This window comes from Lucilia sericata, unplaced genomic scaffold (assembly GCF_015586225.1).
Source record: "Lucilia sericata isolate MDLA Ls3-8-SP2 unplaced genomic scaffold, ASM1558622v1 Contig001278F_arrow, whole genome shotgun sequence".
Taxonomy (NCBI): Eukaryota; Metazoa; Arthropoda; class Insecta; order Diptera; family Calliphoridae; genus Lucilia; species Lucilia sericata.
Genome location: NW_023995229.1, coordinates 13,768 through 37,336, shown reverse-complemented (window position 1 = coordinate 37,336; position 23,569 = coordinate 13,768). Strand labels below are relative to the sequence as shown.

At 29.4% G+C, this 23,569-nt stretch overlaps 1 protein-coding gene across 2 annotated transcripts; it reads left to right on the top strand.

Moving 5' to 3' along the window:
- The first annotated feature begins 785 nt into the window (after positions 1–785).
- On the top strand, positions 786–22,647 carry LOC119610787 (205 kDa microtubule-associated protein). 2 transcript variants are annotated; one of them, XM_037966134.1, is made up of 3 exons: positions 786–912; positions 1,306–4,172; positions 21,925–22,647. In XM_037966134.1, the coding sequence occupies exons 2-3, from the start codon at positions 1,614–1,616 to the stop codon at positions 21,961–21,963; spliced, it is 2,598 nt and encodes an 865-aa protein (XP_037822062.1). In that variant the 5' UTR covers positions 786–912; positions 1,306–1,613; the 3' UTR covers positions 21,964–22,647. The 2 variants fall into 2 exon arrangements, with proteins under 2 accessions (XP_037822062.1, XP_037822061.1); XM_037966133.1 differs by having other exon boundaries at positions 789–916.
- Positions 22,648–23,569: the final 922 nt, after the last annotated feature.

Below are 23,569 nucleotides of genomic sequence, written 5' to 3'. Positions count from 1 at the left end.
AGCACTTTTATGTAATAAGAATATAATGTCGATATGTCAGCGGTTAAATTCAAATTTCATAAAGAAACCAACTTTTTACGAAATAATTTAATATTTTTTATAATTTCCAAAATATTTTAAGTCTAGCGATGACCATTTTAGAGCTGGACCAATTATCAAAAAACTATTTTTTAAATATTTTTAAAACGTTAGTATATTTCATTTGTAAGGGTGTTTAAAGCCGCATCCAAAAACATAATATTGCTAGATTTTTTGTAAAAATAAAAATAAAATTCAATGACTTCAAATGAAGAGTTTAAAAATTAATCTCGTGAAATGAGTTAAAATTAATCTTGAGAGAAATAAATAAAATAGTATTACGAATACAAATTTATTTATTTTATTTATTCAAAGAACGAAATATAAAAGCCTTAACGGCTTAATCCCTTAATACTGATTTTTAAAATATTTGCTTTCAACTTCCCACTTTTTAATCTCTCGGCTTCCGTTTTTATTTAAAATCGTTGAAAATTTTAAAATAACTGAAAACTTAGCCAGCTTCAGTAGTTAAGTGTTCTATTCGTTCGATTCCCACCTGAGGCACTGGTTAAGGAGCGGTCAACAAGCCCTATAGAGGCTTAGGTGTATTTCGTATTTCATGTAACTCCTTCAAACTAACATACTAGCCGGCTCACATTCGATTTTAAGCCGCCGGCGAAATTTTTAGTTTCGACAGCCGTCGTTAATATTTGTCGGCGCAGGTCTCTGGTGTTCACCACCCAAATTCAATTCGCATTCGTTGAATTTTTCAATATTCAATTCGCGTTCGTTGAAGAAAAAGGACGGCAGCTGCGGAAGTCGGCAAATATTTGTTCTTGTATACCAGAATCATCAACAACAAAAAAGTTTACAAAAGCAGAGTATTTAAACTGTGTGTGTGTGTTGCAAAAAATTGTTTAAACAATTTTCACATTTATTTATTGCGAATTTTTTGTTATTTTTGCAAATCTAACTCAAAGAGTTTAAGAAAAAAATTAACTTTTGTGTAAATTTTTCGTCTATATAAAAAAGTGTGCAAAAAGAAAAAATATATGTAGTAGAGAGGAGGTATAATAAAGAAATAAAAAGAAGGAATTTCAAAAGAGAATTTGCGAAATTTAAAAAAGGTGAATCACGCGTACAATTTAAATCAGAAAAATCAACTGAAATCTTTGAGGAATCTTATAAAAAGTTATTTGCAAAAATAAGAAAAATAAAATCTAAATGAAAAATTATTTTGATTTATGCGTTTAGATTTTATTTCTAAAAAAATTTAATATTTTACAGCTTAAAGAATAAAATAAAAAAAACAGAAATTGTAAAAAAGGAGTTGAAGAAACTTGAAGAACAAATAAAATAAAACAACTTTAAAATAATTTAGCGCAGGACAGTAAAAAGAGAAATTAACCTAAAAAATAAAACAACATAAAGTTTTTATTAAAAAAAAAAAGAGAAAAAGAGAGTTGAAAGAAGGAGAGCAATAAAAAAGTCGTATAAAAAGGACTTGTGAAAAAAATAAAATAAAACAGAAAACTGTTTTTGTGTTGTGCGCATTTGAAATCTTATTAAAAGTTATTTTTTGAAAAGAATCTGCAATGGAGAACCAAGAAATCATGGATCAATTTTTGGAAAACAGACAAAACTACATGATGGATAACAACAGTATGCAGCACATGAATGTGAATGTTGCCAGTGCCGGCTGTGATGCAGTAGTAGGAGGAGGTGTACCAGGAGAAGTTGTAACTGCTGGTGTTGCCGGAGAGATCTTGGGTGTTAAATACGATGAACATCACGAAGAACACGATGTTGGCGATGACGACGAACTCAAGTACGTTAAAGAAGTGCAGCAGAGCGAAAAGCTGCAGCAACAACAGCTGCAAACGTTGAAAAACTTGGGCCTAGACGACAATGATGATGATGTTGGTACATACGAAAGCAATGAGTTGGCAGAAAAAGAAACTACCAACAATGCAGCTTACGAGTTTGGCAATGGAGATGGCGGTTTTGTTTTCGGTGGAGATCATCATCAGCCACAACAACAGCAACCACATCATGACTTGTTTAATTTGGGCAATGGTCATGATACCAATGGTCATGAAGATTTTGGCAACATTGTTTCCTCTGGATTTGAAGAAAAGCTTAATATGATGGATAGCGAAATGGATGGTTTTAAAAACGAGGGAGATATCTCCTCCACCTCCAATGTTACAGAATCTGTCGAAGGCTTTGTTCCCCAGGTGGATGTCAAAATTGAAACAAAGGCAGAACATCAACAAGAAATGGTCGATGAAGAGGAACCTTCCTCTTTGGCCACAAACACTACAAATGGCACCAGCAGTTTGAGTGAAAATGTTCCCCCACAGACTAATGCTGCGGAAGCGGCACCACAGCAAGCAAATGCATTTGATGATTTTATGTCCAATTTGGAGAACAAAGAAAACTCAGATCCCTTAACAGCTCCACGACCAACTGAACTTGATTTGGAACAGGCCCACTCCCAACTTAACCCTGATGCTAAGGAATTCATACCCAGTTTTGGCTCTAATCCTGCTTCACCCACATCTCCCTTTGCCACAGGCATGCAAATGCAAAATGAACCTTTATTAAGTGATGCTATGGAAACTCAAATGTATTTCGGTCAAGCTCCCAGTGCTGTGCCACGTCATCTCTTGGGAGATGATGACTTTGTGGCCCAAAGTCCCCGCAAAGGCAAATGTGACAATAGCATGGACGCTGTTTCGGTGCCTAAATTGTCAGAATTCGAGCAAGAAGCAGAAAAACGACCCCATGAATTTGAGCCAGGAAATGTTGTTGGCTTCCAACAAAGAGATGAAGTCATGACACCCGATCAGGCCATACAACAATTACCACACGACGATCTAGTAGGAGAGCAAGATAAAGAAAATTGCGAACCTACAGATTCCACTGATTTCCAGCCTTCTGGCTTTATTGATCACGGTCCCGAAACCTGTGTTGATCTTGATGCCGATTTAGATATGCAACCGGCCGCTTTATCTGCTGAAGATGATGTCATGAAGAGATCCATGTATGTGGCCAGTGATGATGCTATTGAGGATGTTTTGAACAGTGTTCAGCCTATTCCCACTGAAATCGATAGTGTCAACAATTCGTTTATAGAAGAATCCGCCACAGAATCGGCTGCCAATCAATTGGCTGGCGACAAAGAACTCTTGCAGGTGGAGGAAAAAGAACATGTCTCGCATTCACCCTCTACAGAGGAAATTCAAATGAACTTACAAAACACTCTTAATTCCTCGAATAAGGATATACCACAATTACCCGTTGACATGGATAATGCCAATAATATGCAAGAATCTATGTATATGGAGCAAGAGCATCAACAACAACACTCTGAAGAACATCAAGAACAAGACAAATTCTACCAAGAAGAACAGCATTTTGAACAGGAACAGCAACAAGTAGATGAACAACACTTTGAGAAGGATATGCCTCATGAACAACACGAGGAAGAACAACAACACTTAAAGGATGAATTCCAACAGGAAAAACAACTAGAACTAGAACAACATCAAGAAGATTTGCCGGTTGAACAACATCAACAAGAAATACAAACTACCAACGAAGAAGTTCCACATGAAGTACAACAACACTTCCAAGAAGAAGAACATCAAGTTGAGAAACACATCGAAGAAGTAACACAAGAACAGGAAAAATTCTCTGAGGAAACACCTGTACAACAGCAATATCAAGATGAATTACAAATTCAAGATCAACCACCCCAAGATCTCATGGCCGATACTCAACAAACTACTGTCGAAGCAAATGATGAAAGTATTTTAGCTGATACCACAAATCCTTTGGTGGCCACTGACAGTTTCCTAGACAACTCTCATTTAGCCCATGAGCAACAACAAGAAATTCAAGAATCATTTTCTCCATTCAAAATCTCCGATGAAGTTTCTGCCGCCCCTGTTATGGACTCTCTTCAGTTGGATGTATCTGAAAGTGTTGAACAAGCCAATCTTAGTGATGTCGTCATGAGCCCCTCATCTACAGCCGATGAGAAACATTTGCTCGAAGAAACAAAGGAACAACAATTGTTCTCGATGTCTGGTTTGGAACAACAAATGAGTGAGATGATGTTGAATAATACCGATGGCCATCTTTCACAGGTACGTGTAGACATGTATATATTTTTTTTTTAAATTTTATTAAATTTTTTGGGGAGGTAGAAAAAGACAATTCATTTTCATCAGAAAAATGCTTTTCAGAAACAAAATTATAAGATTTATTTTTATATACTACTATTCACAGAATTATTAAAACATTACAGTAATATTTTTAGTGCATTATATTTAAATATATAATAAAATTTTTTTATTCTTGTAAAAATTGGTATTTTCCGCCTGAACTAGTTTTTAAATATGTAAATTGCTTTAATTACCACTAAGTACAGTGTGTTCTTCTTAAAAAAGCACACAGGCCAACATGCAAACACAAACTTACAGTTTTTAAGCAATTTCTTTCTATTTACAACATTTAGTTTTTAATTTTGCTTTAGAAAAATTGTTAAAATTAATAAAAATTAACAAAATTTAAAAAGAAATACCAAAAAAATCTACTGAATAGTTTAGCTTTGAATCGAAATTTTTATTACTTGATTAATTGTTTATAACTTTTAGCAAATGAACAGATAACAAAAGTTAAGACCTGGTTGTGTTGGCATGGCGTTTAATTAAATGTAATAAAAAGTAATATATATTTTGGAAAATGGCATTAAATTTATTTATTTAATGCCATTCGCCATGATCATTAACATTCAAGGTCAGATTTATTATCAAAAAAAAAAAAAAAAAGAAACAAAATAAATAAAATAAACGCAACTTATTTTTACATGAATACATGAGTAATAAATTATTCCAAAACAATTTTCAATTTACCTCCCCAATATATCCCCACACAAATAAAAATATATAACAAGAACACTATAAAATAGGGAATTGCTTTGCTTCTAACAACAAAAACAAAACACATTTTTCATTAAATTATTTTAAATGGAAAAAGAATTCTGAGTCAAACATCCCCTTTCTCAATAAATTGGGTATTAAACACAGCAGCACACTATAACATATGATAAAACTTAATAATCATGTTGCTGATGAATATATTTAGACGATGATGATGTAGATGATGAATATTACCAGCTACAAAGAATTGTATGAGAGATCATACGTTTTCCTAAAAAAAAACAAAATGAAATGAAATAAAATAAAATAAATGAAGAAAAAGCAAAAATATAAACTTGTTTATATACCGGCAAACCGGCAGGCAGGCAGGCAGCAACAACCAACCAACCCCTCTTTTTTGTTTGTATATTGTATTTTCATGCAAGTTTATGTGTATATGATCCATGTGTTAGTACATGATTATTACACCCGGCTATGACAATGTGCGACAGAGATATCCTACGTAACAGGGTTGTGAAATAAAATTTACATTTACTTTGAAATACATTTTTTTGTGGATCACTGAATTGAATTCGATGAAATCGAAATAAAGCTAAAATTATATTCCTAAAATGACTGATACAGAACTGTTTTTTTGGAGTTAGAAACAAGTTCCAGGTTACACTTTATGTAAAGGACACCGCTTTCTCTTACACGTTACGACAACGACAAGGATTATCCACCCATTAATTCAAGATGGTTTAAGAAACTCAAAACTTTCAATTTTATTAATATTAATAATTTTAGTAATATTTCGTTTAATTTTCCATTTTATTTCTTATTTTCAAAAAATTATTAATTTTCTATTTTCCAAAAATGTTTAATTTTTCAAAAATTTTCCATAAATTTCAAATTTAAAAAAAAAAATTCCATAAATTTTATATTTTTATAAAACTTATGGAAATTTTCTTATAAAATCTTTGACAAATTTTATTTTATGTGAAAATTTTTAATAAATTTTCTATTTTAAAATAATTTTGATAAATTTTCTATTTTTAGAGTATTTTCGATAAATTTAAAATTTTTTATATATTTTGTATAAATTTTCTATTTTTAAGAAAATTTTCATTAATTTTCTCTTTTTACAAAATTTTTGATAAATTTTTTGTATTTTTTTTAGAAAATTTTTAATAAATTTTGCTTTTTTAGAAAATTTTTCTATTTTTAGAATATTTTTGATAATTTTCCTATTTTTAGAAAATTTTTGATAAATTTTCTATTTTTAGAAAATTACGAAACTTTTTCTATTTTTATAAAAGTTTTGATAGTTTTGGTTGGTTAACGTGGTAGTTCACTGCTCGCACTTCTTCCTTTTCCCTGTCTTTGCAACTGCGACAGTGTTCATTGAAGGGGAGCCCAAGCCGACTTGCATGTCTGCCTAGCATCAAGTGTCCTATTATTACTGCTATCAACCTCGATACCTCCCGTCTGTATAGGTTTATAAGGTGTCTTGTGGGTATTTCATTAAAGGAGAGTCACAATAAGTTGGCCCCTTTACATGTGTCCAAATTATTCCACCTATTTTCAGCCTTCTGAAGAAATAATATCAAGATACAAGATACTACTCTTGATAAAACCTAACGGAGTTGCTACGTTAGGCGTTGCAGATATCAAGAGCAGATCCCATTCTGGCAAGACCCAGCCTTGACAGATCCTTCTTGCATTGTCTAACTAATAGTGAAGTGGTAGTAGTGAGAAAAGTGCCGCAGTTCATTTTAGAACCATATGTAAAGATTCTGGTGGTATATTCACTCGGTAGGTAACCCCTACACCACTCGGTCCTGGAAGGAACTCTGATTTTGAAAACTCTAACAAAGACCTTGTTTGAGGTAATACAGTAGGATGGTTGGTTCAAGATTGGAGGTAATAGGCTTAAAATCTTAGCGTGTCCATAAGTTCTTGATCTCCAAAAATGGGCATTATATACAGATCTATAGGTAGGATGTACAATATAGTGTTCAGAGCTGTCTTTTAAGAAAATTTTTAATAATTTTCGATAATTTCTCTAATTAAAAAATCAAGATAAACCATCTATTTTGAGAAAATTTACGATAAATTTTATATTTTTAGTAAATTTTGATAAATTTGATTTTAATTTCGATAAATTTTATTTTACGAAATTTAAAATTCTGCGAAAACATATGAATCAGATCTAATAATTTGGGGAGATTTCATAAAGGGTTTAAAAAATTAACTTTAAGGAAAAGATAAGTTAATAAACTTAAGGTTCGAGTAAGCTTTTGAACTGCATAAATAAGCAAATTTTATATTTTTAAAGCCTCTGGTGGGTTTGAATTTTAAAAAAATATAAAATTGCACCAACATTTTTCAAACCATCTCCCTATAATCTTTATATCATATGTAAAGTTAAAGCTTTCCCATAGACAACGTCTACATTGCCATCATTTGTTGTTGTTGTCGTTGAAGTTGTCGATTGTCGTTGCAATCGTGTCTGTTGCTGGCGGGTTGCTGCTGCTGCTGTTGTTGGTTGGTTGGCTGACTGGCGGCTCATTAATGCGCCCACATGCGCATGTAGGTATAAGAAATGACGATTTAACGATTTCTCCTTGTAGGTTGATTTTCAAGAGTAGTAGAGCAGCAGTTGTAAAAAAACAAAAACAATAAGCAGACATTCAAACCTAGCAGTCATGTACAATGATAATAAAGGAGAAAATGATATAAAATAAAACAGACAATCAAACAAACAAAATGAGTGTGTAAAATGCAAATAATACATAAGTTTTGGTTTATACAATAATACGCATAATGTCATCATCATCATGATGTTGTGGTAAACAGGCTAAAACAGCCACAACAACAAAAGTTAGTAACTAACAACACATTAATATCCTTTATCCTCTAAACTAGGTGTAGACAATAACAACAGCAGTAATAAATAGCATGGTTTGTTCTTTTTTCATATTTTCTTTCCATTCTTTACATTTAAGAACATAAATACAAATGATTATGGTTGCAGGTATGTTATATTCTAAAAAAGGAAAACAAAGAAAAGTTTCAATTTCATTCAAGCAAGTAGGGAGTTTTTGTAAAAACCACGCCCTTGAACAGCTGCAATATTACGGTATATTAGTTTGTAAATCCATTGATTAAGAAATATGTTGTATGTTTTAAACAAAAATTCTATGCCATTTAAAGTGTCATTGGGATTTTAAAGTGGTTTTTGTTTTAAATAAAATATTTGTTAGAAATTTTTAAGAAAAATGTATGAATGTTATGTCCTGGTTTTAGGGATGAAAGTGGCAAGTGTTTAATGTTATTTTAAGGGCTGTTTAAAAAAATGCTTTTTATTTTACACATTCAATTAATTGGTCAGCACGCGCTTAATTTTATAGTTAAAGTAAAATAATGTATTTCTTTTACAAATTGATTAGATAATTTTGTGTCAACGTGCGTGACAGTTTTTTTTTGTAGATTTATGTTTCTTAAATATAAATTGGAAATGCATTAGATGTTTATAATAAACAAACAATGACCTCACTATTTAGTTTTAAGGGGCAAAAGTCAGGACTGGTGAGCAGATGATCTAAAAGAGAGTTTATTCTATTAATATAATACGAATAATATGGCGAAATCTTTTTCTAAATCGCTTTCGTTTTTGATAAGTTTTGAAATTTGTGATTATATTACACATCATTAATACATTCTTTTAAAGCTCTGTTTAAAGGTACTTATTATGTCTAGCTTTTACATCTATAGATCTGCATTATTATATATATCAGACATTGTATTCCATGTATGTGCAACATACAACATACATGCTGCAAAGTCATGTTTTAAATACAAAAACAAAAAAAAAATGTAAAATAATTGCCGCATACAAACAAAATCACACTTTAAAACTTCCACACACATACACACACATTTTATGGGGTTCATTAAATTGGGTCATCACTATCAAACTTCCTGCAACAAAAGAGCAACATTTTGTTTCGCTACTGCTAGTGTTGTTGCATCAATATATTTGCATATATACTCCTCTTAAAAAACACTTCTTTCTATCTTCTTTTATAATAAAAATGTTTATGTTTATCATCATATTTATGATAACTCAGCAAAACTATTATTTAAGGTTTTATCTGTGTTTTATATTTTTTTGTATAATTTATACTTTTATTGTTGTTGCTGCTGCTACTGTTGCATTGTTGTTATAATATTTTATTGTATGTATATGCCGGACATTTCTTCCTCATTTTGTGGTTTTATTAGGGGTTTTAAATAGTAAATTTTTCTTAAATTAAAGGAATTTTTTATTTCAAATTCAGGGATTTCTTAAAAATCTTTTACAGACATTTCGTAAATTTATCGGACATTTTTCTCAAAGAGACAAAATGGAACTTTCTTTTCAAATTGAAAACTTATTGACTATTTTTGAACAATATTAAATGGAATTTTCATAATTTTATTAAAACTCTTTAAACAATTTTCTAAAAACATAAAATTTATCAAAAAAGTTTTGAAATTGAAAAATTTCAAAAAAAATATAAATTTATTGAAAATTTTGCATAAATATTAAATTCATTGAAAAAATTTCTAAAAATTTTAAATTTTCGAGAATTTTCAACAAAAAGGAATTTTACCGATTTTTTTAATAAAGAAAATTTATTAAAAATTTTCTAAAAATTTAAAACTTATGGAAAATTTTAAATTTATGAAAAATTTTCTAAAAACTTTAAATTTATGAACAGTTTTTTAAAAAATATAAATTTATGGAAAATTTTTTAAAAATTCAAAATTTCTCGAAAATTAAATAAATAATTTTTTTAAATTTTAATAAAGAAAATTTATTAAAAATTTAAAATTTATGGAAAATTTTCTAAAAATTTTAACGTTTTGAAAAATTTTTTAAAAAATATAAATTTATGGAAAATTTTTTAAAAATTCAAATTCCCGGACTTTTCAATTTCTTGGGAAATCAAACCTTCTGCATTATTAATGATGTTTTGTTTGCTTGGCAAAATAAAACAGACAGACGGACGGCGTACAGACGAAATTTTTACAGTTGAACATTTTAAAAATTCCCATAAAATGTATCCCCTTAATTCCCTAAATGAAAACCCCTTTAGATTTAACTCATAAATAGCTCCAATTGCACTTTAATTTAAATGTTTTGTCATAAAGTACAAGTGTTTTGATTTGTGTACATTTTTTTTATACATTTTACAGTTTTTTTCAGTGGCAGGAAAAAAATTATTTATAAATAGAAATAAAAATTAAAATTAAAAAAAATCTGAAAACAAATTAAGATTAGATTGTTTTTTAAATGGCATAATTAGTAAGATTAGAGAGATTAAATAAATTACTAAAAATTAAATAATTGTGATTTTTTTAAATTAAAAATAAACTAATGAATTGTTAAGTGAACTGTGTTTTAGAGACGTGATAAGTAATTTAAAAATCATTCAAAATATAAGTGCATAAGTAAACTTTGTACGGAGAGGTCATTTTAGATGTGAAATATTATGAATAATCAGACAAAATAAAAAAATATATTTTTTTTTTTGTAATTTTTGTTTAGTTTAGGTCAAGTTGTCAGTATTTTATTTCTTAAGAAAAGTATTTAATTACATACATTTTTAATATCAGGCCTACTTAAAACACTTAACGCCTCTGTGTCCTTCTTTTCAATAAATAATTAATTTAACCTAAGAGTACTTATCGAAAACAAAAAATTAAAATTTAACCTAATTTTTTGTTTACAAAATAATACCTACTTTTTTTTCTTTAACAACAAACAAACACTTCATTAAATATGCCGATATTTGCCGGTATATAATTTTGTATGTTGGCGTAAATTAAATTTTTCTCTATAATATTTTTATATGTGTTTTAATAATATTACTCACTCGTAACCCAACAATTTAAACGGAATTCTTGACACTGCTTAATAAATAAATCTTCGTCTATACACAATCATTTAGATCGATTGCACAAAAAAATGGCATTAAACTACATAAATAGTTATAAATAATATAAAACAAAAAAAATGTGTATTTAAAACGAGAGTAGGTGAGAAACGCCATGTGTTTGCAAAGAATTCGAAAAAATTACTAAAAACAAATGTGCAGAAGTAGTGACAAGTCGAGTCTAGACATAGAAATACATAGAGAGCTTGACTTGAATGGGCGCCAGATTCATTATGTGACGACTTTTAGGATTTAAAGTTTATAAAAATTATGTTCATTATGTGGGTTTTCTACTTTTCAACACCGCTAGCCATTATTAAAATGAGAAAAATAATTGTTATGAAAAATTTACATTTGGGTTAATATTTTTTTTTTTTTTGGAAATAACGAGATTTATTTTCTATTGCAAAATAAATTTTCTTCAGACTTGGTAAATGCATTGTATCATCAATGAATAAGACTATAAGGCAATCAATGGACTAGAGAATTTATTAATAATTTAATTAGTCCATAGACTTGTAAATAGACTAGTTAATAGCCTATACAATAAACTTTTCCATACACTAGTCCGTATACTTATCCATAGATACATAGAATAGTTCATATACCAATCAATAGACTAGTCCATAGATTAGAGAAGATATGATAGATAGATAGATAGATAGATAGATAGATAGATAGATAGATAGATAGATAGATAGATAGATAGATAGATAGATAGATAGATAGATAGATAGATAGATAGATAGATAGATAGATAGAAGATAGATAGATAGATAGATAGATAGATAGATAGATAGATAGATAGATAGATAGATAGATAGATAGATAGATAGATAGATAGATAGATAGATAGATAGATAGATAGATAGATAGATAGATAGATAGATAGATAGATAGATAGATAGATAGATAGATAGATAGATAGATAGATAGATAGATAGATAGATAGATAGATAGATAGATAGATAGATAGATAGATAGATAGATAGATAGATAGATAGATAGATAGATAGATAGATAGATAGATAGATAGATAGATAGATAGATAGATAGATAGATAGATAGATAGGTAGATAGATAGATAGATAGATAGATAGATAGATAGATAGATAGATAGATAGATAGATAGATAGATAGATAGATAGATAGATAGATAGATAGATAGATAGATATATAGATAGATAGATAGATAGATAGATAGATAGATAGATAGATAGATAGATAGATAGATAGATAGATAGATAGATAGATAGATAGATAGATAGATAGATAGATAGATAGATAGATAGATCTATAATCAGAATATTTCATAAACAATACAAGAGACTAGTCCATATACTAGACAAAATACTAGTCCATAGACTAGACAAGAGACTAGTTTATAGACTAGTCAATAGATCATTACATAGACTAGTGAACAGACTAATCAATAGACAAGTTCGTAAGCTTGTTTTTAGAATAATTCGTAGGCTTATCAATAGACTTGCCCATAGGTTCGTCATTAGACTAGTCCATAGACTAGACAATGGACTAGTCCATAGACTAGACAATGGACTAGTCCATAGACTAGACAATGGACTAGTCGTTAGACTAGACTATAGACTAGTCCATAACCTAGACAATGGACTAGTTGTTAGACTAGACAATGCACTAGTCGTTAGACTAGACAATAGACTAGTCCTAAGACTAGACAATAGACTAGTCCTAAAACTAGACAATAGACAAGTCCATAGACTAGACAATAGACTAGTCCATAGACTCGCCAATAGACTAGTCCATAGACTCGCCAATAGATTAGTCCTTAGACTTATCCATAGACCCATCAGTAAATTGATAAATAGACTAGTCCGCAGACCTGTCCATAGATTCGTCGTTAGACTAGTCCATATACTAGACAATAGACTAGTCGTTAGACAAGACAATAGACTAGTCCTAAGACTAGACAATAGACTAGTCCGCAAAAATGTCCATCGATTCGTCATTAGATTAGTCCATAGGTAAGACAATAGACTAGTCCATAGCCTAGACAATAGACTAGTCCATAGACTAGACAATAGACTAGTCCATAGACTAGACAATAGACTAGTCCATAGACTAGACAATAGACTAGTCAATAGTCTCGCCAATAGACTAGTCCGTAGGCTTATCCATGGACTCATCAGTAAACTGATCAATAGACTAGTCCGCAGACTTGTCCGTAGATTCGTCATTAGATTAGTCCACAGACTAGACAATATTCTAATCCGTGCACTAGACAATAGACTAGTCAATAGACTAGCCCGTAGACTTATCCATAGACTCATCAGTAAACTGAACAATAGACTAGTCCGCAGACTTGTCCATATATTCCTCATTAGACTAGTCCATAAACTAGACAATAGACTTATCCATAGACCAGACAATAGACTAGTCCACAGACTTATTTATGACAAGTCCTTATAGTTGTCCATAGTTTGTAAACTTTTCCATATATTAGTCCGTAAATACACTGTCCATAGATTAGATGTTAGACTAATCCACTAGACTATTACGTAGATTTGTCAATAGACTAGTTTATAGTCTAGTCGAAAAGATTCAGATCTCGTAAATTTGGTCGAACAAATTTAAATCATTAGCAAAGCTTGTCGAAAAGGTTTCTACTGAAAAATCATCAAATTTCGATAAAAACTTGTTAATAACTCTTTTACTGAAACAACATTATTTCTACAAAAAAATTAATATTAAAACCTCGTCGAAAACTAAATTTTATAAGCAGCAATGCTTATTTTTTAAATTTTCCATTTCAACTTTTGTTATTATTTGTAACAACCATATTGACATATACCACCCAATTAGTTGTGAAAGCTATAAGCCAAATAATTGTTTTTATAGTTTCCAAATAAAGATTAAATTAAAACATTAATAGTTTTGTCATGTTCTATGAGACATTTCATTATTATAGATATTGCAAATATTTCTAATTATTATAATTAATACATTTCACACTAGTCGGTATTAGAATTTTACAAATTATTATGTCGTTTGAAAATATGTAGTTACATGTCAGTACTCTTCGCACATATTCAATATCTTTTGTTATCATGTATATAATCTATATGTACGTATATTCATATACTCTCTAAATATGGTTATATGTATATGACTTTATTATTAGATGCTGTTTTCTAAAGTCTCTATATAAGAATGTTTGTAATTTTGAATAGTATAGTATATTTAATTAAAACATTCAAAAATATACAACAGTTTACTCATGCTTCTACTACAATGCATTGTGTGTAAGTATAGACTATTATCCAGCAGTTTTAAAAGGAGTGACTGTAGCTTTTTCAAAAATGTAACTAATTGCTTTGTTAACACAAGTTTGTTTTTATGTTTTTGAGTTATTTGACATCTAGGCCGTCTTTGTAAGACATAGTAGCAGCCGTTCATTACTAAAGTATCTCTAAGTAATGCAAAAATTAAGTTTACTTTACTTTAGTGTCCTTTGGTAATCTAATTGTTCCATAAGAAATTGGTTCATTTATATTAGATTGAAGTCTACAAATGATCTTTAGATATAAAACAAATTTAAGTGTTAAAAGAACTAGTTATGTAACTAATTCTGTTGCAAGTGAAAAAATCATTAGTACGGGACTAACACCTCGAACTGCAGAGTTAAAATTTTAAAATTTTTATTGAGTTTTCGGTTTTTTTGTGTAATGCATTGTTTTAGGTTTTTCTTTTTTTGCAGTTAAAACAATATATTCAGTCATATCAAATGATTGCGATAAAATATTAATGACATGCACTGAATTTAGTCAAGTATGTAATTAAAACAACAGCTTTTAGTTCACTCGATCGTTTGTTGTTATTTGTTTGTTGCTGCCATATTTTTGTTTGTCAAGTTTTTGATAGATAGATGGATTTGGTTAGACAGACATTCAGTCAGTTAGTTAGATGAATGAATAAATTGTTTTTGTAATACACACGAAAAAAAAATAAAACAATAGATAGACACAAAAAAACGTTTTATTCGCACAAATATAATATATACATACATACGTATAAGATTAGTTGTGTGAGGTTATTTGTCAAAAAGTTTGAAAATGAGACATTATGAGTCATACGCAATTTATTTCAGTTTTTTTTGTATTTGTTAATTAAGTTTTTGCAGTGTATAGCTAGCTGTTTTTTAATACAATTTTTGCAAACTTGTTTTTTTTTTATAAATAAACAATATTAATGAATGAATATATTAAATTTATTCCAAATTTTTGTTTTTGGCAATTTGAATATAAATTATACTTAGTCATACATATGTTTGCATACAGGTTATTTAAATTCGAACTGTTATTTGAAGTTTCATATCATTACTTTCAAAATTTTTGTATACAGTTAGAGTGTACTTATATTTTTAACAAATTGTATGCTAAAAACTTGAACTGCAAGTGAATTAAGTCACTTTTGGTGTTTTTATCGTAAATTTAAATTGTATTTTTTTTTTATCAAGTTAAGCGTTTAGAAACAAAAGTTGCAATCTCTTAACTAAAAGAAATCAAATTGTAATATTTACGAAAAGTTCGTGCGTAATACGAAATATTATTTATTCAAACTCTAATTTTACATAATAACGAAACACTTTTTTAATAAAATTGAAGAAAAAATATAATTTCGAATTATGTTCATAACATAAAAGAAACATTTCGTACAATGTATGATATTTTTCCTTTGAGCATTAATATTTCCTAAATTCAGAAATAGTTTTTTCCAAATAACATAACTTTTACATAACCTTTTACTTTTATATGCAGAATATCTTTTCTACTGACTATATTTTATATGTTCTTTAAAAATATAGGTTTCTATTTTAATCTTAACATTTAATCAAAAAAAGGTGATAAAAATGTTAATTAATTTAATATTTACTTTTATTTGCATATTGATTTAAACACAAAGCTGTTGAGTTTTTTAATTTTGTTATTATTTTGCCAATTTTGGTTGAATTCAATTTGGTATATTTTGAACTTTGATAAATTAAGAAATTTTTACTTAAATTGATTAAATGATGCATACTCAGCAAAAATTTTGGAAATGATTTGTACTTAATAACTTTATTTTCAATGACTACTACATACCGTCTGCATTACTTCGAAGGGGTCTAATAATGACAAATCATATATTATGTAAGTATGTACCTACTTTTCAGCCTTGACATATGTTCAATTCACAATCGATGTTGTAGCGTTGTATGTCAGCAGCTGCTACAATAGTCATAACAATGTTGTTGGTATTTTCTATGCAAAAGCTCTATACAACTCCTACGACAATTTTTCATATGTTTTTCGAATGTTGTAAGAAAGTTTAGTGTTGCCAAATGTTTATTTCAACATATAGACAAAAAATTCAAACGATTTTAGCATAAAAAACGATAAAGTGGTAACACTGAAATCAAAAACAAACAGCTGTTTACCAAAACAAAAGAGCTAAAATTTAATTAAAAACTGTTTATTTATTAGTTTAAAATGTGGAATAAAGAAAATAAAAGAATTGAAAATTCAAAGAAATTAATTTGGTTTATTTCGCATGTTTAATTAATTTAATATTTTTTGATTTTTTTTATCTTTTGACATTGTTATGTATATTTGTTTTGATTGTTTTTTTTTTTCATTGAGAACATAAACTTATGACTTGCTGCAAAGATCTGTTCACAATCACTGTTACTACACTTTAGTAGGTACAATATACAACTTGATTGTGAATTGAACAATAGTGTTTTCGAACGTTGTTTTTAACCCTTTCGCTATGTAGGATTCATAGATATATTGAAGATATATTGAAGATTTGTGCTTAAAAGTTCGATATTTACGAATATTTAAAAAAAAAATATTTTAACTCCTGACTTTTCAATGTAAATTTTTAGTGATAAAAATATCAGATCGGAAGAAATGCGCCTAGGCCGCGTTCAGGCCTTTTGTGCATTAATGTTGGTGGAAGAAACATATATAGTGCTCTATGATGATATTATCTTCCGATATTCAGTTTCCTGTTCCTAACATTTGGGATAACATCTCTCCTATGATATTTTGATTTTTCAGACTATCACTACACAGAGGGAATAAAACCGCTAGGAAAGTACCGAAATTGATACAATCCGTTAACATGTAGACAACGGATGTGTATAAAATTTAAAAAATCATCCAGCTTTTATTTTGACAACCACCGTTGCAATTTTGACAACGCATTTTTGTCATTTTAATTACGATTTCCGTCATTTCGTCAACGAATCGTTGTCATTTCGTCAACGAATCGTTGTCATTTCGACAACGCAACGTTCTGATTGACAATATGATATGTCACTTTGATACCACATCGTTTTCATTCCCAAAAGATACACCATTTTGCAGAAAATATATTCCCACTATAATTGCCAATTATCCCCGAGTGGGCTGGTATCCATATGACGCAGAGCTTACCACTTGAAAAGTATTCAATTATAGCTCTCTTACAATTCAATACTGTCTTAGATTTAACCTTCTGGCTGTTTGCGCTATTTGCCTTCTGGCTGTCGGAAAAAATTTTAACTTCTGTGGGCGCCATATTCAATATAAACCATTTTAAAGATTCCTTGAGAGTACGGGCCTTCGCCCGGAAGTTAGTGGAGGGATTTTGAAGTTTCTGGTGTCCTAGTTTAGAGCTATCCTTATATAAAGAGATTCTTGAAGAGGTTTACCCTAATGTTTGGCTTGATAGCGGCCAATGTCTCACATTTCCCGACGATATCTATTTCCTGTATGCAATCTGGTGTTTGTGTATAACAGTCGATTATATCCAGGATATATTAACGGCGTCACTTTTAACCGGATTTGGTCAATTAGTCTAATGATGAGGGACACTCGGCTGTGAGTTCAGCCTTGTATCTTACATGTGTTTCGACGTTTCGAAAGCTGTCCTAATGGATTGCTAGGACCCCAACTCCAAGTAAGGGTATTATGTTACACAAGTAAATTAACAATAGTAAACTCTAGCGATCGCCAAATTATCTATAGAAAACTCTAGCAATCACAAAATTTTCTATAGAAAACTATTGCATTCGTAAAATTTTCTATAGAAAGCTATAGCGATCACCAAATTTTCTATACGATTTCTTTTCAAAATTGTAGCGCTATCAAAATTTGTTTATACAAAACTATTGGGATCGCAAAATTTTGCTCAGAAAAGTTGAGCAATCGCAAAATTTTACACAACAGTTTGCGTTTTTCTATAATATGTTTAAGATCAAGGATCTAAAAGTCTTGATTTTTAAAGAAATGTACCTCATGATATAGTATTTTGCCGACAAAAGGTGCTTTTATGAAACTTTGGATTGGAAATTCGAATTCTACTATATTAACTTTTCTGATCAACTGTTCGGGAAGTATGCGTCAACTCGAAGCTTAGGTTTAAATTGGTAAAAGTTTCAAATATTTTAAATGTGAAATCTTGCAAAACTTTAAGGTGAAAATGAGATTCGTATAGTAAATGGGGCAATTTGTCTAGCTCTAAACTTTGTACAGATTCTGGGGAGTTGTAAAATGATGATATAACTTCCTTGTTTGTTTGGTTATTAGTTTGTATTTTTATATTTTCTTCCTGCAGTGTGCAAATAGTAAACTAAATAAATTTATTAAATTATATAAATGTTTATGAAAATTAATGTTTTTTTTTGGCAAAACAACATTTATAAATCATTCAAATTAGTTTAATATTTTGTTAAATTTTAACTTCCTTGTTGGTTAGCATTTAGTTTGTATGCTTTGTTTCTTTCCAGCAGTGTGTTAAATGCAAACTAAAATAAGTTAATTAATTTATGTTATAATTTGATAAAATTAAAAAATTTCCAACAAAAACTTTGTTAATATTTCCAAACCAAGCTAAAAAGGCAAAACGCGTTGGCCGCTATAACCAAAAAATTAAATAAATATTAATATATTTTTTTTTGGTTAAATATATTAGTTTAAGATGACTATGTACATTTAATTTTTGAACTGCTGCATACTGATGCCACGGTACAGAGGGCCTCCTCATTACAGTTTAGTATGTATGTTTTTCTTCTGTCGTAATTATGCGCAATTTACTCGGCAGGAGGCAGAGAAAGATGAATTTAAAATGTCACAATAGAGTTGTGTAGTTGTATGTAGCTGGTGGTGCAACAAAGCTGTAGTATGGAACTTGCAAAGACTATAAGATACTACTAGATGGTTAATATGCAACCAAAGGTAGGTAGGCAGGCAGGCTGTTTAGTTGGTTGGTTGGTTGGATGGCTGACTATTTGGCTCTGTTTGCCTGTTAAAATAGGAAAGTCTTCTTAGCACTACATGCTGCTTAGGAGTCATCCGTTGTTTGTCAACTTTGGCGTGTGGTGGTAGTTGCCAGTAATGAATTTAAATCATTGACGGTGGCACAATGGTGGCATGTATTTTCCCATTTTTTTATTTAACACTCGTGTGCAATATTATATTAGTCTATAGTGCAACGACCAAATAAAATAGCATTTGATATTTAAAACATTCAAATGTTTTATTTAATGTGTTTAAAACGAAAGCATGGTACAATTTTGTGTGTTAGGGCTGTTGTTTCTTGTGTTGTCTGTCTGTCAGTCAGCAGCGTTAAGGTTATTTTGCTTATTTGTTTTTTGTCTCCTTTTCAAATAAGTATGTACTTGCCTTTTTCCCATTTTATTTTTTGGGGTGCAGCATGTCATGTTGCGTTATAAGCCGGTGACACATGTGTGGTGTGGTTTATATGACTTTAACAAAAAAAAAAACTCATTTTCAGCTTTAAAGAGTTGGTATTTTTTTTAGCTATAAATGAATATAAATGCATTACATTTTAAGCCAAAGAAATGATATTGAACTTGGCACTTGATGACTAAACAAAAAAATAATAAATTATACTAAAAGAGAGGAAAAAATGTAATAATATAAGAATATATATATAATTTTGTTTAATATTAATTTTGTCATGTTGACTTTTAAGAAGATATTTGTTTTAGTATATATAATACAGAATGAACGAGAAACATTTGTCAACAGTGCAGCGGCGACAACCGCACATACATTTTATATTTATTTTTAATTTCTTTGGCTAAACGTCAGTAGCGTCAGCATTTTAAATGAATTAAGGCTTTAAGTAATATTTCTTTTTTAATTTATGATATGATTTAAATAGTTCATTTCCCAAGAAAAAGGCTTAATGCAAGAAGTAACCTTAAAATACAAAAATTGAAAAGAACTTTTATCAATGAAATAGGTTTAACACGAAATAACCAAATCATACTAACAAGTTTTTCTTGATTGTTACTTGTATATATTGCTTTATTTCAGTCATTAACATAATACATTTTCTAGATCTAGAAATACAATTGACCTCCAATTGAAATTGTTTCGAAATTGTTTTTTAATAATCGAAAAAAGCATAACTTGTATGATTTGATTTTATCTGCCTCTACTAGAACTCATTATGCCCCACGCCACTTAAGTGGGGAGGATATATGGTTCCTATACCCTCCAGAGTTGATTTAGTTATGTCCCTTGGTCCAGGTAAACCTTGTAATCAAACTATAGGTCGCAATTTTTATACATAATTCAATGAAATTTTATACGTGATCTTGTATTGCTACAGGGAGAAAGTCTTTTGAAAATTGTTAACAACGGTACATTATTTCCCCTATTCCCCATACAACTGAACCCCCCGAATAGTGTATTTGAGCTCTTAATGTACTCGTACATCGACAAAAAGCGGCAAAACTAAGCTTTATACTTGCCTTGATGATCCTGCCGAATCTTTTAATGATCCGCTTTAGAAAAATTAGTTAAATATCCACAATTCACTTAAAAAGGATAATGTCGCGATAAAATTCGGAATAAATATATTATCTGTACCAAATTTTATGAGGATTGGTCCACAAAGAAAATCAAGAAGTAACCTAAGCATACAAAATGTTAAGGTTAAAGTTCTCTAGAGAAAGCTTTGCCTTGAAAGACATTTCTTTCTTCTTTAGAGAGACATGTCTTTAGAAAATTTCTCTAGTGAAAGTTTTATTTAATGAAAAGTATCTTTAGAGTGAATTTTTCTTTGAAAATCTTTTTGCAGAGAATTTTCTCAAAGAAAAGTCTCACTATTATTTAAAAAAAAAGATTCTTTAGAGTTACTTTTTCTTAGAAAAGTCTTTCTAAAGAGAGTTTGCTTCAGAAAAGTCTCCCTAAAGAGAGTTTGTTTTAGAAAATTCTCTCTAAAGAGAGTTTGCTTTAGAAAAGTCTCTAAAGAAAAAAAATCTCTTTAAAGATGAAATTTTCTTTAGAAAATTTTCTTTAAAGTTAATTTTCTGTTTTTTTTTTGTTTGAGATCAGCATGATCGGTCCAAAAATAATGAGCAAGAGTCCAAAAAGGTATCATTTCTCTAATAATTTTGTATATATGTACACAGAGGGAAAAAGAAATATTCAATAACATCCGTTGTCAAAGTATATACATACGTACGACAACACTATGTAATGTTGACAACGTTGCGTTGCAACAATTCGTTATCGAAATCTAAATTTTATACACATCCGTTGTCTAAATGTTAACAAACGTGGTAAGCTCAATATTGGCAACGGATTGTTTGTCAACATTACATAGTGTTATCATACTTTGACAACGGATGTTATTGAAAAATTATAAACAGTTTGATGTCAATTTGGTACCAGGCGTGTATATTTCTTTTTCCCTCTGTGTATGTATTTAGCACGATATTTGGTAAATAGTAACTATTTATGTCAAAGGAAGATATTTCGGAGATCTTTCATTTCAGAAAAAGATCTATTTGTACGAGATATAAATAAAATTTTGAATTTTTGGTATTTTGTAAATTTATGATTCTTTTAAAATTTAAAAAATTTATATTTAAAAAATCTATATTTTAAAATAATTTAATTAAAATATTTTAGTTTTTTTTTACTAATTTAAATATTTTTTTCTCTATTCTTTTTCAGGTATGTGTCTTAACATTTTCTTCTATTGGTAAGAATTAAAAAAATTTTTTTTTAAACAATTAATAATAAAATTAATGACATATCTCAAAATTAATTGAATTAATTCCACCCCATATACGATTAAATTCTTTCAAAGAAAATCCTTCTGTGATTTTGTTTAGCTTGGGTCTGCCTTCTATAAATTTTATTTTATTTCTACAATAACATTGTTGTTATTGTTGCACTGTTGAACTTTAAAAATTTTCGCAAAAAAACAAAAAAAAAACTAAATAAAAAACGCATTTAAATATAGATTCTCGCGCATTGCAAAACTCGTACACACACGCATTTTATAATGCTTATAAAGTAAAGATACTCTCGTACTAAAAGATACATTGAAAAACATTTTAAAAAGATAATTTTTTTCACTCAACTTTTTTGCGTTTTTTAAAAAACCAAAAAAAAAAAAAGACGATGGTCTAGGCCATTTGCTACCGCATTGCGTGGCTGTCTGAATGACTGGCTCGTTGTTGCTGTTTTTGTTTTTGTTGTTGTCTTGGCTAAAAGGATGGATGAATGATGTTGATGATGAAAGTAAAAGCAAAGATGCACTGATAAAATTGACATTTAAAATAATTTTTCATTTTAAATAAATAATCTTTAATCTTACTTCTTTCTTTTTCCTCTTGTTACTTGTTATTGTAAATTATTAGCTGCAAAAAAAAAAAAAAAAAAAAAAAAAAATAAGACGAGACCGTAAAGAAAACAAGATAAAAATTAAAAAAAAAAATAACATATAAAATGTTGCAAAGATCTTTTGCACATGTAATTTTAATGTAATATGTACGAGCTTTACTTTTTTAGCTATTTTAGGTTTTAATGGTTTATATTCTTAGTTTTTGGTAGTATCGATATTTTATGATAGTTTATTCATACTAAGAGGAGATTGATCAATTTGCTGTGGCATCATGTGTAAGTGTGTGCTTGAGAAAATACTCAACAACTACGCAAAATCTGTTTGAACGAGCACTCTGACGAAGACCAGATTTTTGAAACTATATTAAAAGCCTACAATATGACTCCCTAAGTGTTTTAGAATAAGTAATATACCTCATTTGGAACTTTTTCGTTTTAAGAATGAATGAATTTGATTGTTCGAACTTTAGGTCATGATCACTTTCTTAAATCATGACTTTTGCAGAAGAGTTAGGATTAGAAAGGAAAAGAGAGGTTTGAGCGCTTTCTCTGCACTGTTCGGACCAAAAGTGCAGAGGCCGAAAAATGATCAAGATAAGGTAATGATTGTCAAACCTTCTATTGCATTGTTCCGTTAAAATGGATCGAAGATTTCAGAATAGATAATTCATAAGCTTTCATTGAGAGACATTTCATTCTTCTTTAGGGAAACATATCTTTTCTCTATAGTGAATTTTTTCTTAGAGAAGTCTCTTCGCAGTAAGTTTTCTCTCTGAGGTGAGTTGTCTTTAGAAAAGCTTCTTTTAAAAAGTTTCTTTAGAGTTAATCTTGACAAAAATTCACTGCTATTTAAAAAAAATTTGTTTTGAGCAACTTTTTTTTGCAGAAAAGCCTTTCTGCAGAGAAAGTCTTTTATAAAGAGAGTTTTCTTTCAAGAAAAGCTTCTTTAAAGAGAGTTTTTCTTTAAAAA